General features: G+C 41.2%; 1 protein-coding gene across 1 annotated transcript in view; it reads left to right on the top strand.

Moving 5' to 3' along the window:
- cspg4 (chondroitin sulfate proteoglycan 4) overlaps positions 1-17,275 on the top strand; it is a 62,003-nt gene that overhangs the window by 23,706 nt on the left and 21,022 nt on the right. Inside the window, exons 3-5 of the mRNA XM_078532435.1 lie at positions 797-4,354; positions 12,773-13,231; positions 13,751-13,927. Of these exons, the coding sequence (XP_078388561.1) occupies positions 797-4,354; positions 12,773-13,231; positions 13,751-13,927 (4,194 nt within the window). The remainder of the gene's footprint in view (positions 1-796; positions 4,355-12,772; positions 13,232-13,750; positions 13,928-17,275) is intronic.

The raw sequence follows: 17,275 nt of genomic DNA, 5'->3' as shown, positions 1-17,275 counted from the left end.
ACGATAGAACAGAGCAATCACAACACGATAGAACAGAGCAATCACAATCCAACAGAACAGAGCAATCACAACACGACAGAACAGAGCAATCACAATCCGACAGAACAGAGCAATCACAACCCTAAAGAACAGAGCAATCACAAGCCGACAGAACAGAGCAATCACAACACGACAGAACAGAGCAATCACAATCCGACAGAACAGAGCAATCACAATCCGACAGAACAGAGCAATCACAATCCGACAGAACAGAGCAATCACAACACGACAGAACAGAGCAATCACAACACGACAGAACAGAGCAATCACAACCCTAAAGAACAGAGCAATCACAATCCGACAGAACAGAGCAATCACAATCTGACAGAACAGAGCAATCATAATCCGACAGAACAGAGCAATCACAACACGACAGAACAGAGCAAACACAATCTGACAGAACAGAGCAATCACAACCCTAAAGAACAGAGCAATCACAACACGACAGAACAGAGCAATCACAACACGACAGAACAGAGCAATCACAATCCGACAGAACAGAGCAATCACAATCCGACAGAACAGAGCAATCACAATCTGACAGAACAGAGCAATCACAACCCTAAAGAACAGAGCAATCACAATCCGACAGAACAGAGCAATCACAACACGACAGAAAAGAACAGAGCAATCACAATCCGACAGAACAGAGCAATCACAATCCGACAGAACAGAGCAATCACAACTTCACCAACCTTGCTGTTTCCAACTTCCATGATTCCCATTATAAGTTTTTTTTTGTGTTTTTATCTTTCAGGTGAAATTAGAACTTGGATCTGGAGAAGTTGTATTGCATTCTCAGACTGGCTTGAAGCTTAACAATCTTGTTTGGCATGATGTTTATCTTGTGCATGAGAACAAGACTCTAAGTTTGACTGTAGATGAACTCTTCACAACTTCAGTGGAGGTGCCTGGCCATCCTGATAAGCTGAATATCGACAATACCCTATATGTGGGTGGACTTGGGGAGGCGAAGATTCCTTACTTATCAAGGCAATCCAGTCATTTTAGAGGCTGCATTTCCAAGGCTGAGTTCAATGATTATGACATCTTATCCTCACTTGCATCACATCCTGAGTATAGAACTGTTTATGAGGTTGAGGATGGATGTAGTAATGTAATTGTAGCGGGAGACAATTATCCTACCAACTTTCTAGGGCCAAAATCCTACATCTCCTTCCCAAGCTGGAATGCAAGAGAAGAAGGAACATTTGAGTGCTTTCTGAAAACAGTGATTCAGCACGCCCCTTTGCTTTATCATGCAGGATGGCAGACAGACTTTATTGTGTTAGAAATTACAGATGGTCACCTCCGCGTTTTACTTGACAATGGAAGTGGAATTGTTGTACTAGATAATACTCGTTTTGTTAGTGATGGAAAATGGCACAGTGTTAATCTGTTATTTAATATGAACCATATACAAATTAAAGTAGATGATGAATTATCTCAAAAGCAACTAACTGACAATGAGAAGACATATCTGGATCTCCGAGGGCACATGTTCATTGGTGGAATAGACAACAAAGCATCATTGGAATTAATTAAACGTGGACTGTCCTATGTGTTGGTGGAAAGAACAGTATCTGGCTCCTTCGTTGGCTGTATTCAAAATATCCGGGTAAACTTAGAGAAGAAAACTTTGGCAGATGCATTAGTCACCAAGGGTATTGATACTGTATGTGAAGATGAAGAGAATGAGGGACTGAAGGAAGGCAAGAATGAAGTGGAAGATGAGATTTCAGCAACAGAAATTCCGAGTTTTTGGGAGGTTCCAACAACTAATGCACCTTGTTTGCTCAGTAAGAACATATCTAAAGTCTTCAGTAATTTTACTAGACTATTAGATCTGACACCATTAATTGTAAAGGAAGAAGGAATTTCCACCTTGGAGCTCAATCACATTCATCCCACTATTGATCTAAGCAGAATTGGGGTGAGAAATTCCCAAGTAGTTTTCAAGATAATTCAGGATGCAAGACATGGGCACCTGAAACTTAATATTCCAGGTGCAAAGAATAGAAAAGCATTTACCCTATTAGATGTGATCCACCATCATATAACATACCATCATGACGGATCTGAAGGGTCACTTGACCAAATAACATTTGAAGTATCTGCTCATAGCAAACAAGAGATCCCGAACTGTTTAAGACAGGGTCAACAGTACATTTTTACTATAAAGATAATCCCTATCAATGACCCACCAAAACTAATCTTCCCAAATGGAAATCTTATGATGATTCTTAAAAATACTTGGAAAACCCTTGGTCCAGATGTCATTCGTATTGTAGATGCCGACAATGTTTGTTCTGAGTTAAAAATTATTATAGTCAATAAAGAAGATCCAGGTTATGTTGAAGACGTGAGAAACCCTGGCCAGAGAGTTGGAGAATTTTCATGTCAAGATCTGAAAGTGGGAAATATTCGCTATGTTCACAGTGGGGCCAAAGTTTCTGAATTATTGCTTCAGGTCAGTGACGGAGAAAAAATAAGCAACCCAACTCCTTTGAGAATTGTGGCCTTGAAAACTGATGTGCAAGTGGGCAACAACACTGGTTTAATTCTTCCACAAGGAGGTGTCAGTCTAATCACCATCAGCAATTTGTCTGTGGAGACAAATGCAGTCAGGCAGAAGGTGGATATTTTGTACAACATTACTGAGCCATTATATTATGGTGAGGTGCAGATCCTTGACAATAACGGGGAATGGAAACCGGTGGAGATGTTCCATCAGGATGATATAGAACAGGGCCATCTTCGATATTTCAGCACAGATCCCGAGTTTCGCAAACATGACACAACAGAGAAACTTGAGTTTGCAGTGATAATTGGACAGAAAATCCTTGAAAGCAATATATTTTTTATAAAAATAAAGAGGGCCAAAATAACACTGATAAGGATATCTCCAAATGAATTAAATAATGTTAGACGAGGAAAGATTACACAAAATGAACTGGAAGCTGCAATAGAAGGCCATACTGTCCCTGCTGATCTGTTCAGGTATGTTATTTTAAAATCTCCAGATAAAGGAAAGTTGCTGGTTCTGGATGAGGAGCTAAAAGTAGGTTCCACCTTCACCCAGGAGGACTTAAAACAAGTAGGTCTTACTTATGAAGCAACAGTTAGAAATGCTGAAGAAACCCAAGACAGCTTCCAGTTTCAAGTTTTTGTTGGAGACCAACACTCCCCAGTATATACTTATCCAATATTGATTGGCATTGATCCAGAGGTACCAATTTTAATGAGTAAGGCATTGGTTGTGGTAGAAGGAGGCATACAAACCATCACCAAGGATCAACTTTTCACCATAGGTCAGAGCACCACTGCTTTTGTGTATAATGTCACCCAGGCTCCTCAGCATGGGAAACTGTTCACACAGACAGACCTTGAGAAACCTATCACAATCTTTACGAATGACGACATTCTCCAAGAGAGGTTGATGTATAAGCATGATGACTCTGAAACTTTAGAAGACAAGATTGTTTTTGCTGTTGTGGAACAGTCTAAAGACGATGAACCTGAGGCAGATGTGATTCTTGGCACATTGAAGATTTTAATAAGACCAACAAATGACCAGCCACCAGTTCGAGTGGTGAACAAGGCATTTAATGTGACATTAAATGGGCAACATTTGCTAACCACAGCTGAATTTCGTTTTCATGATGCAGACTCGAATTTTGATGATTCCCAATTGATTTATACCAAGTGGGGGATCTCCAATGGTAATATTGTCTCTGCAGATGACACTGCTCATGAACTTTCCCGTTTTAGTCAGGCTGATATGGAAAAGAAGCGTGTGCTGTTTAAACATCATGGAGCTCATCGAGGAACTTTCCAGTTACAGGTGTCTGATGGTGTGCATCAAACTATGACTGTCTTGGAAGTGCATGCATTAGATCCATTTCTGAGAATAGTCAATAATTCCATTTTCTTAGTTCATCAAGGACAAGAGTCACCTATCCTTGGCTATCTCCTTAGTGTGGAGTCCAATATGGACATTTGGAGTGAGGAGGAAATAGTGTACCGAGTAACATTTCCACCTAGTCATGGAGAAATTCTAGTAGGTGGTGAGCTGGATCATTCTTTCTCGCAGAAAGATATAAACGACGGCCTAGTGGTCTATCGTCATGACAACAGCAGGCACTCAAGAGACTTTTTTAACTTTGTGGTTGAAGTGAAAGAGGTCAAAGCAAAAGGAACTTTTCCCATTTTAATTTTCAAGGAAAGTCACCAGCACCCACCGATCGTGGTCCACAATAAAAAGCTCTTTGTGGACCAAGGAGAAGCAAAGAAAATTTGGGATGAGCAACTCCTTGTAAGTCTAGTTAAAATTTTTTTTAAAAAATTCCCTCCAATTTTCTAACCTCTTCTGAATGCACCAACTCAGACTGTCTTGCAGGTCCGTGGGATTCTCTAAAATGGTGTTTTGCCCTTTTGAATGAGACACTATCATTTATTTAAAAAGCAACTAAATTGGCAGCATGCAATTTGAGACGCATGCAGCCATCCTGCAACCCAAGCCCCTGAACAAAGCTCACTCAGCTTGATGCTAGTGCCTTGGTCCTGTGAGGTAACACATTTCTAATGAAATAAAGTGTACCAAGTTTGGTTACTTCTGCAAAGAAATTCAATGTTCCAGTAGTTCTACTTGAAGAAATTGACTGTGCTCAAAGATGTGTCTGTTGCGACTAGTTTGAGTAGTTTGTCGTCTCCTCCTTCAGGAATCCACCCTGAAAGAAATTCTTGAGGTTGCTAATTAGCAGCAGAGAAACTGAATTATTTGCCTAGATTTTTTTACATTGAATAGCTGATACCAGATGGATTTGATTAGTTACATCTGCTTTAGATCAATGGTTCGGTTGATAACAGTTCATTACTAGAACTCCAAACCTATAGTTATTTTAAGACTTCATAAGAAATAGCTTAAATTGCATCTAGTTTAGATAACAGTAAGCCCTTAAGGTGTTAATAAATTAAGCAGGATTAGTGACTAGTGAGAAATTGACAATCTCTCACCAGACAGACCCCTGGGGTTGGAGAATGTTTCTATATTATTTACTTATGGTCACTGAGTTGAAGTTGCAATGTGTATCTAGAATTGATTTCTTAATCACAAAAACATAATATTGGATTTGGCCTTGGTAAACTGTTTTTGTTGATGACATCATTTAGTTTGATTATTCTTGACTTATTTACCAATTGTAGCCAATATTTTTCTTGCAAGCACTGGTTTAAATAAGCAGGAGAAGTGTCAAGTTAGCTTAATTGATAGGAGTTCAAGCTTCATTATACATCTAAGCACATAATTTGCACTGACAATTCAGTGTGGTACTGAGTGAGTGCTGCACTGAAGTGCAGTATTTTGATTAAGAAATTACACCCAAGTCGTTTGTTTGTTCAGGTGGATGTGAAAGATTTCACTGAACTATTCAAAGAAGAGTTCAGGAGTTCTCTCTCAATCAAAAACAGAGAATTCTCAATCAAACCTCCTTTGACACCCAAAACATAGGAGTTTTCTGTGGTACTTTGCTATGCACAAAATTGGCTGCCACATTTACTGACATAACAGTGACTACAATTTGTTGGCTGATAAAATGCTTTGGGATGACCCACTGGTATAATGAAGCAATATATAAATTCAAGTTCATTTGTCTCAATGTCTGAGCTGAAATCTCAAAGTACTGTCCAGTTTGGAGAATGATGGAATGCTGCGAAGCTGCTGGGGGTTTAAGGGTTAATACATTTTCCCGGCTTCCAGGCTCTGATTAACAAATAGAAACATTTAAATTCTTAGCTCCTGCTCCTTACTTGCTACTCCTGTTCAGGTTTAACATCTCCCTTCTAGCAGTGTCTGTGTTCCTGTCAATCAAATAAATAATTATTAGAAATTATTCACATTTCTGCCACTTCAGCTTTGAATTTTATCAATGATAATTAATTATCCTCCAATCTGTTGGTCCAGTCTAATTAATTAACAAACTGAATTGAATTATGTTATTCTTTGCTTCTCCAATTAAATCAATAAATAATGAATTGTTTGCTATCTTCCCTTGTCATTATCTGCTTGAGTAATAAATTCTCATTGTCAGATTTACAAAAGACACTTTAGCTGCCCCTTAAGTTGCTAACATTTTCCTCTCTTCTCTGTTAAGTACATTAATTACATCTGGAGTATTAAGATAAGGAGGAATTTCTTCACTCAGAGGGCGGTGAATCTTTGGAATTCCAGCGGACTGTGGAAGCCCAGTCATTGAGTATACTCAAAGCAGAGGTGTATTGATTTCTAGATACCAATGACATTCAGGGGTACGGGATAATGTGGGAAGATGGCATTGAGGTAGAAGATCAGCCATGATCTAGTTAAATAGTAGAGCATGCTCGAGGGGCCAAAAGGCCTACTCCTGCTCTCACGTTCCTACGAACTGCTTTTCAGACATCATCCAAGTAACCATTCTTTATGTGGCCTCTTTGACAATGAGTGTCAGCAACCATTCATGTATCGGAGGCATCACACCAAGCTTAATGCCATCTTCACGGAAGATTAATACTTTCCAACAGGGATTGTGATAGTGATCCAATAGGGAACCCTGGTCAGCTTGCCCCCTTCTTATTTCTGGGACACTAAGGATAATTGTGGCACCCAGGTTCTGCCCTGGTTGAGATCAGCTGATGTAGCACAGACTTGGCATTGACTTTGATTCATATGATTCCGCTGGATTTTGTGATTACCAACTGAGTTATCGAGGGTGGTCCTTATCTTGCTTGTTAACCTGCTATTAGATCCTGCAATAGATAAATATTAAGATGAATCAATATCCTTCCTTATTCCACAACTCTATAACCCTTTGAGTGAAATAGTTCCCTCAACTTTCCTGCCTACCCCTACTCCCTCATTTTCAATTCATACTCACTGGGATTTGAACCTTTTTCTACCAGGGATAATTTGCCTGGAACAATGTATGAATTCCCTTCATAATCTTAAAAACTTTTCAATTTTGTGACCTCGAACACTTCCTTTTCCCAACTCAAAATCACTCAGCTTCCTTAAACATTCTGTCTAAATTAAAGTGGAATAATCTAGAGTGTTCTGAGGAACTGTAGGCTCACTAAGCAAGAAGCTTAGAAACCTCCTCCCTTTGATTCAATCCTCGTTCAGTTAATTTTTTGACCTTTTCTATATTTTTAAAATTCCATTCAATTTACTTTTTCATTATGTGAGGCCATTAATTCTGCTTGTAATTTTCAGCATTGCAGGCAACTTTTAATATTTTGTTCAATTTATAAGGCATTGATCAGTCCATTAAGCACTGGATTTGGAGCCAGAGGTCCTTGGGCTTTAATCCTACAGGATTCTGCTTCCCATCCTTCTGAAGTGGGTGAGCCTTAGGATTCAGTGATAGCATGGTGCTTGAGTGTGACCTATAAGATCTATAGATCTCGTGAGCAGTAAAAATGCAGGTCAGCACTGCCTCACACTACCATCTGGTGGTGATGTGACAGGATTTGCTCTCTCTCTCACTCTCTCTCTCACTTTACAGCTATGATAGTCTGGCCTTTTTAATAGTTCTTGGGTTTAGGAAATGTGTTTGATTACTTCCGAAATTCTTTCATAGGGATTTGATTCTGTCTTAGGATAATTGGTACCACTTGCTCGGCCAATCCCCACCACTGTGAAAATGTACCCATTAATTTTGCTTGAAGATTTGGACTTAACCTTATCCTTTATGTTCATTCCACAGTAATGAGGTGAAACAGTTGCATATCTTTCTTCATGCTCACTGCAGAATCTGGAATTACTTTCATCGCTTTATTGCCTCTCATTTAAATATACTGATGGTTATCTGTGAGAATGCGACTTAGCAGCTGCATGTCAGCTGTTCAAAGCTGTTTCATAGTCTTTAGTTTGGGCCATTGAGTTTAAACCCAGCTGGATAAGTTTAGAAAGGGAAATTTAATACTTGGAAAAATTCTCTAACTTACTTTATTCTAATTTAACTCCTGCCTACTATCTTTTATTTATCTTTAATGAAAAGTATTCATTCTACTGATTGTGCTAAAAGTTCCCTGTTGTGTAAATTCCCATCTAGTTTCTCAGTTATGAAAATGTTTTCCTTTTTTAAACTTTTTATTTATGTTTTTTATTTTTGGCCATTAGACTGCATAAGGCTCGGTTATAGCCATACATTGAACACTGAGCACAATCCAGCTGACAGCCCATAACAACTTGCAATTATATAAAACATTTAATATAAAAAAAAGCTTTCCAACATACTTCACCGTGACCAAATCTGTACAGAATTTACAGCACAGAAAAAGACCATTCGGCCCAGCTGGTCCATGCTGGTTTATGCTCCGCATGAGCCTCCTCCTACCCTACATTATCTAACCCTTATCAGCATATCTTTCTATTCCTTTCTCCCTCATCTGCCTATATAGCTTCCCTTAAACAAATCTATGGTATTCACCTCAACTATTTCCGCATGGTTAGTAAGTTCCACATTCTTAACACTCTCTTGGTAAATCCTATTGAATTCTTTGGTAGATTTATTATATTCATGGCCTGTAGTTCTGGTCTCCCCCACAAGTGGAAACGCATTCTCTACCTCTACCCTATCAAGCTCTTTCATAATTTGAAAGATCTCTATCAGGTTGCTCTCTCAGTCTTCTCTTTGCCAGTGAAAAGCAAGCCAGGCTGTTCAACCTTTCCTGATAGTTATAACTTCCAGTATCGTACTTGGAAATCTATTTTTATTTTTTTATTATTTGCACCTCCTCCTGTCTCTCTGTAGATGCAAAGCTGATGAAAGTGGACTGCAAAGATAAACGACAGGAGAGTTTGAATATAACTGGGAATTGGGCAGACAGCTGGCAGATGAAATTCGATGGCGAGAAATACAAAGTGTTTCACAAGGGGGGAACAAGAAGTTCAGGAAGTAATGATGACTTAAGTGAAAGAAAATAACGCGCATGGAAAATGAAAGAGACCTGGCTGCCCTGACTGGCAATAAATTGAAATTATTGCAACAATGCTTGGTGGTAGCGAATAAAACAAACCAGATATTAAAAGGTCAAAATTGAGCTGAAATAATAAAGGAAATCTGCCACTTTATAAATAAGTGGTGTGACTGCACTGTGCAGCATTCTGGTCATAACAGTAACAATTTCTATTTCCGTATTTATACCACCACAGCAGAAAAGGATATTGCAGCTATTGAAAGGATACAAAGGGGAGCAGCAAGAATGATTAAGGGAATAGAGGAGCTGAATTTTGAGGAATGATTATTGTAGGCTAAGTATGTTCAAATTGAAGAGAAGGGGTGATCAGATTGCTGTTTTCAGGATTAGACAATGCTGACCATGACCAGTTGCTTCACCTTGCCCAGAACAGAACCAGAGGATACAAGCGACTGTCGAAGGGTGGGTGGGGGGGTGGGGTGGTGTGGAGGCTAAATTCAAAACTAATCTGCAGAAACACTATTACAGTGAGCGAGTGGTCAAACTTTCAGACAGACTCCCTACAGAGACAGTGGAGGCAGTTGGTATTGATTCATTCAATTGCAAATGAGATAGATTTCCCTCAGAAAATACTATTTCGGGATCCAGTAGATGAGTAATTTGAGGCATGATGTTTGGTGACGTGTAATGTGATTAGGAAGAGCATGTGACTTGGGTCTAATGGTTTTCAAATCTCTCCAGCACTGAGGGTTTTCCCTACTCATGCCTGGGTCTATTGTAGACACATTGATAGAGATTGATCCCTGTGATTAATCAATAACTCCATTATGATTGTATAATGTGACTACCAGGATGGTAGAAGGTGAACTCACAGAATTGTTACGACGCAAAAGGAGGCTATTCGGCCCATTGTGTCTATACCAGCTCTCCAAATGAGCATTATGGCTCGTGCCTTTTCCCCATAACCCTGCACACTGTTTTTATTTAAATATTTAACTGATGGACCTCGGATTGTTTTCATCCAATAACCCCTATATTCCTATTTACCCAGCTGAAGATATCTCAGCAATGATGTCAGGTTGAAGAATCTCTGACCGTTTAGTCCAAAGAAGTCAAGTCAGGAGAAATTACTCAAGAATAAAAGATATTTAAAGGGCTAGAAAAATTGAATTCCAGTAATCTGTTTGAGATCGTCACAAACTCCAAAACTAGGAACATGGCTGAAGCGTAAAAGAGGGAAGCACAGAGAGTGTACACTTAATCACTTTGCACAGAGGAGTAAGCATGTGGAATGGTCTCTGGAGAAGAGGTGAAGGCAGAGAGTGTGGGATATTTTAAGAGAAAACTTGGTGGATGTTTAAGAGAGTAGGCGATTGAGATCCTGGGACCGGATGGATGGATAAATATTTTCTGCTCCTGTACTTTGCTTTATTTCTTATGTGGGAATTTCAAATAATGAGATCCAGATGGGTGAGATTAGCATTTGAACATTTTAACTGAACAGTATGAACTTCTGCTGTCTGCCATTTTAGCAGCAGTGTTAGCTGGGCTGCAGCTCTTGTTGAAATACAACACAGAAGAAATTTCCTGAAAAATGTGATGTTGGCCAGAGGCCATTGTGTAAGCACTGAAGAAGAGTCATACGGACTCGAAACGTTAACTCTGTCTTTCTCTCCACAGATGCTGTTAGACCAGCTGAGTTTTTCCAGCATTTTCTGTTTTTGTGTAAGTTTTATATTGTGCTAAGACTGTGCTGATGATCCTGATTCCTGATGTATGTTTCTCATGTAGTCAGTTGTAATCCAGCATTAAACTTGCTGTGATTCACTAAGGGTCCACAAAGGGCAGTCTTCCTACTGAAGGTAAATCTCAGCAAGTAGGCAGAGGTGAGATCATTAACTTTGAGCTAAAAAGGATAGATCAGAATACTTTAAATGCTGAAAAGCTACAAAGATTGGAGTTCCAAAGAGACTTGGGGTCCAGGTACACAGATCATTAAAATGTAATTGACACGTACAGACAATCAAAAAGGCAAATGGAAAGCTGGCCTTTATATCGAGAGGACTGGAATACAGGCGAGTAGAAGTTACACTTCAACTGTACAAAGTCTTGGTTAGATTACACCTGGAGTACTGTGTTCAGTTCTGGGAACCAACCTTAGCAAGGAGATGAAAACAAAAAATGCTGGAAAAACTCAGCAGGTCTGATAGCGTCTGTGGAGAGAGAGAGATAATGTTTCAAGTCCGTATGACTCTTCTTCAGATCTCAAGGAGACATTGGCCTTGGGGAGAGTGCAGTGTAGATTTACCAGAATAATACTTAGACTTCAAATTACAAGCTGAGATTACACAAACTGGTGTTGTATTCCCTGGAATTTAGGAGGTTAAAAGGGGTGATTTAATCAAAGTATCAAAATATTAAGGGGAAATGATAGGGTAGATAGAGGGAAACTATTTCCGCTGACTGGGGAGTCTAGGATTAGGTGACATGGTCTAAAAATTAGAACCAAATCTTTCGGAGTGAAGTTAGGAAACACTTCTACACTCAAAGGGCAATTGTTGCTAGATCAACTGTTAATTTTAAATTTGAGGCTGATAGATTTTTGTTAACAGAAGGTGTTAAGGGATATGGGGCAAAGGAGGGTATATGGAGTTAAGTCACAGATCAGCCATGATCTCAGTGAATGGCAGAACAGACTCGAGGGGTTAAATGGCTTGCTCCTGTTCCTATGTATAAGAGCTTTGGGATATTTTTATTACAGTAAAGGTTTTTTATAAATGCAAGCCGGTGTTTACATTCAGGATACCACTAGCTTGGTGTCTGAATTATCTGCCTTACAGAGACTCCCCATGATTTATGAATATCTAATACATAATACTTTAAAAATGTTGGTTATGTTACACCATTCCATTTCATCATTCATTGAAAATTCCTATGCGAAGAAACACATTGTACAAGTGCCATTATCCAGCCGTGCCTGCAGGAGGCGGTCTAAGTGCCTGTTCTCCATTTTAAATCTGTCGCGGTGATGTTCGGTGGAGCAGTGGGTTTTGTTATTGCAGCTAGGCTGACTAACAGGCAGCTTTCCCCTGCCACATCAACCCCTCACTCCGCGCTGTCATAACTTTTGGAAACTGAGCAGACATGTATCAGCCAACGTTATCACAATCTCCTGCACCCCCCTTCAAAGATGTCTACACCCCCAGGAGAAAGCAGTGATCTCTGCCCCAGCTACAGAGTTGTTCAATATTTCTCCCTCTTTTTGTCAGTCTTGCCTCTCTTGTCTGACTGCCCCCCGCCGCTTGCAGTCTTAGTGCTCATGGGACATTGTCACCCCCGTGTGTGTTATGCAGTCCATCATCTGCCACCCATTCAGCGATATTCCTAGCCTAATTACCCTGTATTTGTTGATTGTCATTATAAGCAGTTTGAAAGTGGTATTTCCCTAATGCTGATCAGTGTTGCAGAAGCTATGAACTGGATCGTGGAGAATGTCTTCATCATTACCAGCACCTTTGATATCCTGTGAGATTGTTTATTAAGAGTTGACTTGAGACTGTCTTTCATTGAAGTCTTGTGTCTTCTCTCAAATTGATGCAAGAATGTATTATCTTTGAAAGAATTGTGAGACAAGATTACTCATAAAGCTCCGTGGTTCATGTCCTTGGTGTGTCAAGCCAGGGGTTAAATTGGTTGCCTGTTGTTCACTGAATTACCAAGCTGTTGTTTGTGTTTTAAATGAATGTATTTTGGTTTTTTTTTGTGCTTTCTTGGACAGGTCTTTCACAACGATAGTGTTCCATCAGATTTGATCTACTCTGTGAAAGCAGCTCCTGTGAATGGTCAGTTGGTCATGGTGACTGAGAGCCTGACTGGCCAACAGGAACCCCTCAAGTCATTTTCCCAGGATGATATAAATGGAGGAAGAGTTCAGTATGTTAATTCCAGATTCAGCCCTCAGGGGGATGCATTCATTCTCGACGTGTCCAATGGATTTAAGATGGTCGATGGTCTCACAGTACTGGTAGAACTCATTCCTGATGTAATTCTCTTGGTGACACAGAATATCTCAGTGAGAGAAGGCGATGCACAGGCCCTCACCGGAGATATCCTAAATATTTCCAATTACCTTACCTCTTCGAATTTCGAATTTTATGTAACCAAAGCCCCTAAGCATGGCAGAATTGGACACCAAAGACTTCCTGAAGACAGTGTTTCTTCTTTTACTATGGGAGCGGTAGGTTGACTGGTATTTCCTTTTGTTGATCTTCCTTCTCCTGTCTGACTGCACCTCTTGCAGTCTCAGAGCTCATGGGACATTGCCACCTTAGTATGTGTTATGCAGCCCATCACCCGCCATCCATTCAGAGAAATCGCATGCGTTCTGCCAATAGTATTCTAGAACTCAAATGCACAATCAATGTGTGTCCTCAAAACGCTGCCCTGGTAAAGTTTACAGGTGGCTGCTATGTTTTAGGGGTGCTTAAAACTAATCTAGATGTTTCTGTCTTTCTTGTCTTGAGGAACTAGGTAATATTCTAACAATATCCCCTAGGTATGGCACATCTCTGGTACCTGCTTATTATAGGCAATGGGCTGCTCAGTAATGACCAGTATCAATGAGATGCGCAAAATATCCACTGATACACAGCAACTGATCTGTATGGGGCTCTATTGATTTAAATCATTTGCTTAGTATTTGCTTTGCTATTTCTGAGATCTTCCTTCCTAATATTCCTTTCCTGCACATTTTTAGGTCCAAGAAGAAGCAGTGTTTTATTTCCATGACAACAGTGAAACGTTGATGGACAGCTTCACTATAATTGCCAACATTTCAGAGATTGGCAGACAGAGTGAGCCAATGTCAGTGACTGTGACCGTGATCCCCATTAATGACGAGGCTCCTGTTGTTACCATTAATACTGAACTGAAGGTAAGAGTGTTTTTTAGATTCGCTCCTCACTCTCGCAATGAGTGACCAAACAAGTTCACTGGAGGGAATAGAACGCTCTCTGCTGATGCCCCAAAAACTCACCCTGTTTAGGAAGGAGAGATAGATACTTTCCAAATCTGCTATCACATACAGGCTTTGGATATTTGACATTGTTGGAAGCCCCTTAAGTATTAGCGGAGAGATAGTGTAACTTTAAAATGTCAAAATAACTTTTAGCTTTGACCAATTCAAAAGCTTTAACTTCATGTTGATAAAATCTGTCTGAATGAACGCTGATATTTTTGAAACAAAACAAAAACAGAATTATCTGGAAAAACTCAGCAGGTCTGGCAGCATCGGTGGAGAAGAAAAGAGTCGACATTTCAAGTCCACATGACCCTTCAACAGAACTGATGTGGACTCGAAACGTCGACTCTTTTCTTCTCCACCGATGCTGCCAGACCTGCTGAGTTTTTCCAGGTAATTCTGTTTTTGTTTTGGATTTCCAGCATCCGCAGTAGTTTTTTGTTTTTATCTCTGATATTTTTGCTCAGGTCTAGTTCCAAATCGATTAGATTTTAAATTATTTTGTGAATTTTGCATTCATTAATGTGAGGGATGAGAGTTGCAGGGAAGGAGATACATTAATCTTTACAAGCACACTCTATGCCAATGTTAACAGAGTGGACACCGGGTGGCAGTGTTACTGGGAATGGACACTGGGTGGCAGTGTTACTGGGGATGGACACTGAGTGGCTGTGTTACTGGGGATGGACACTGGATGGCAGTGTTACTGGGGATGGACGCTGGATGGCAGTGTTACTGGGGATGAACGCTGGGTGGCAGTGTTAGGCAGTGGAAGCAGAGTGAATGTTTTTAGGCAGAGGTAGATAGATTCCTGATAAACAAGGGGTGAAAGTTTATCGGGGGTAAGCAGGTGGTTACAATCAGATCGGCTATGATCTTATTGAATGGCGGAGCAGGCTTGAGGGGCCAAGTGGCCTACTCATGCTCCTAATTCGTATGTTCTGTGTTATTGGGGATGGGCAACTGGGTGGCAGTGTTACTGGGGATGGACACTGGGTGGCTGTGTTACTAGGGATGAACACTGGGTGGCAGTGTTACTGGGGATGGACACTGGGTGGCAGTGTTACTGGGGATGGACACTGGGTGGCAGTGTTACTGGGGATGGACACTGGGTGGCTGTGTTACTGGGGATGGACACTGGGTGGCTGTGTTACTGGGGATGGACACTGGGTGGCTGTGTTACTGGGGATGGACACTGGGTGGCTGTGTTACTGGGGATGGACACTGGGTGGCAGTGTTACTGGGGATGGACACTGGGTGGCAGTGTTACTGGGGATGGACACTGGGTGGCTGTGTTACTGGGGATGGACACTGGGTGGCTGTGTTACTAGGGATGAACACTGGGTGGCAGTGTTACTGGGGATGGACACTGGGTGGCTGTGTTACTGGGGATGGACACTGGGTGACAGTGTTACTGGGGATGGACATTGGGTGGCTGTGTTACTGGGGATGGACACTGGGTGGCTGTGTTAGAGTCATAGTGTCATAGAGTTTTACAGCATGGAAAGAGGCCCTTCAGCCCATCGTGTCCGTGCTGGTCATCAAGCCCCTATCTACACTAATCCCATTTTCCAGTACTTGGCCCATAGTCTTGTGTGCTATGGCGTTTCAAATGTTCATCTAAATACTTCTTACATGTTATGAGGGTTCCTGCCTCTACCGCCCCCTCAGCCAGTGAGTTCCAGATACCCTCCCCACCCCCTGGGTTAAAAAAGTTTTCCTCAAATCCCCTCTAAACCTCCTGCCCCTTACCTTAAACCTATTCCCCCTGGTTATTACCCCCTCCACTAAGGTTAAAAGTTTCTTCCTGTCTACCCTATCTATACCCCTCATAATTTTGCACACCTCTATCAGGTCCCCCCTCAGCCTTCTCTGCTGTAAGGAAAACAACCCCAGCCTATCTAGTGTCTCTTCATAGCTGAAACACTTCAGCCCAGGCAACATCCTGGTGAATCTCCTCTGCACCCTCTCCAATGCAATCACATCCTTCCTATAGTGTGGCAACCAGAACTGCACACAGTACTCCCGATCTGGCCTAACTAACACTTTATACAGCTCCAACATAACCTCCATGCTCTTGTGTTCTATGCATCGACTAATAAAGGCCAAGTATCTCATATGCCTTCTAAACCACCTTATCTACCTGTCCTGCTGCCTATGAACATGCATACCAAGGTCCCTCTGATCCTCTGTACTTCCTAGGGTCTTACCATTCATCATGTACAGCCTTGCCTTGTTAGTTCTCCCAAAATGCATCACCTCACACTTTTCAGGATTAATTTCCTTTTGCCACTGTTCTGCCCATCTGAACAGTCTGTCTATATCGTCCTGTGGTGTAAGGCTTTCCTCCTCGCTATTTACCACACCACCAATTTTCGTGTCATTTGCGAACTTACTGATCATACCTCCTACATTCATGTCTAGATCATTACAAACAGCAAGGAACCCAGCACCAAACCCTGCGGTACACCACTGGACACAGGCTTCCAGTCACAAAAACAACCTACGACCATCACCCTCTGCCTCCTACCACTAAGCCAATTTTGGATCCAATTTGCCAAATTGCCCTGGATCCCAAGGGCTCTCACCTTCTTGACCAGTCTCCCATGCGAGACATTGTCAAATGCCTTACTGATGTCCATGTAGACTACATCAACTATCCTACCCTCATCTACACACCCAGTCACCTCCTCGAAAATTTCAATCAAATTTGTTAGACATGATCTCCCCCTGACAAAGCCATGCTGATTATCCTTGATTAATCCTTGCCTCTCCAAGTGGAGATTAATTCTGTCCCTCAGAACTTTTTCCAAAAGTTTCCCTACCATTGATGTTAGACTCACTGGCCAAGAGCTCCTTGGTTTATCCCAACCACCGTCCTTGAATAATGGTACCACATTAGCTGTCCTCCAGTCCTCTGGCACCTCTCCAGTGGCCAGAGAGGATTTGAAAATTAATATCAGGGCCCCTGCAATCTCCTCCCTTGCCTCCCACAGCAGCCTGGGATACATCTCATCTGGGCCTGGGGATTTATCCACCTTTAAGCCTGCTAAAGCTGCTAATACCCCCTCCCTCTCAATGCTAATTTGTTCAAGTATATCACAGCTCCCCCTCCCTGATTTCTATACCTACATCGACCTTCTCTATAGTGAATACAGATGGAAAATACTCAAAACCTCACACTTGTCTTCCGGCTCCTCTCTCAGATTGCCACTTTGGTCCTTAATGGGCCTTACTCTTTCCTCTTGCACCTAATATACT

Source organism: Cetorhinus maximus, chromosome 30 (genome assembly GCF_964194155.1).
Source record: "Cetorhinus maximus chromosome 30, sCetMax3.hap1.1, whole genome shotgun sequence".
Classification (NCBI taxonomy): Eukaryota; Metazoa; Chordata; class Chondrichthyes; order Lamniformes; family Cetorhinidae; genus Cetorhinus; species Cetorhinus maximus.
Note: the sequence above shows the minus strand (reverse complement) of the source record. Positions and strands in the feature narration are given on the sequence as shown.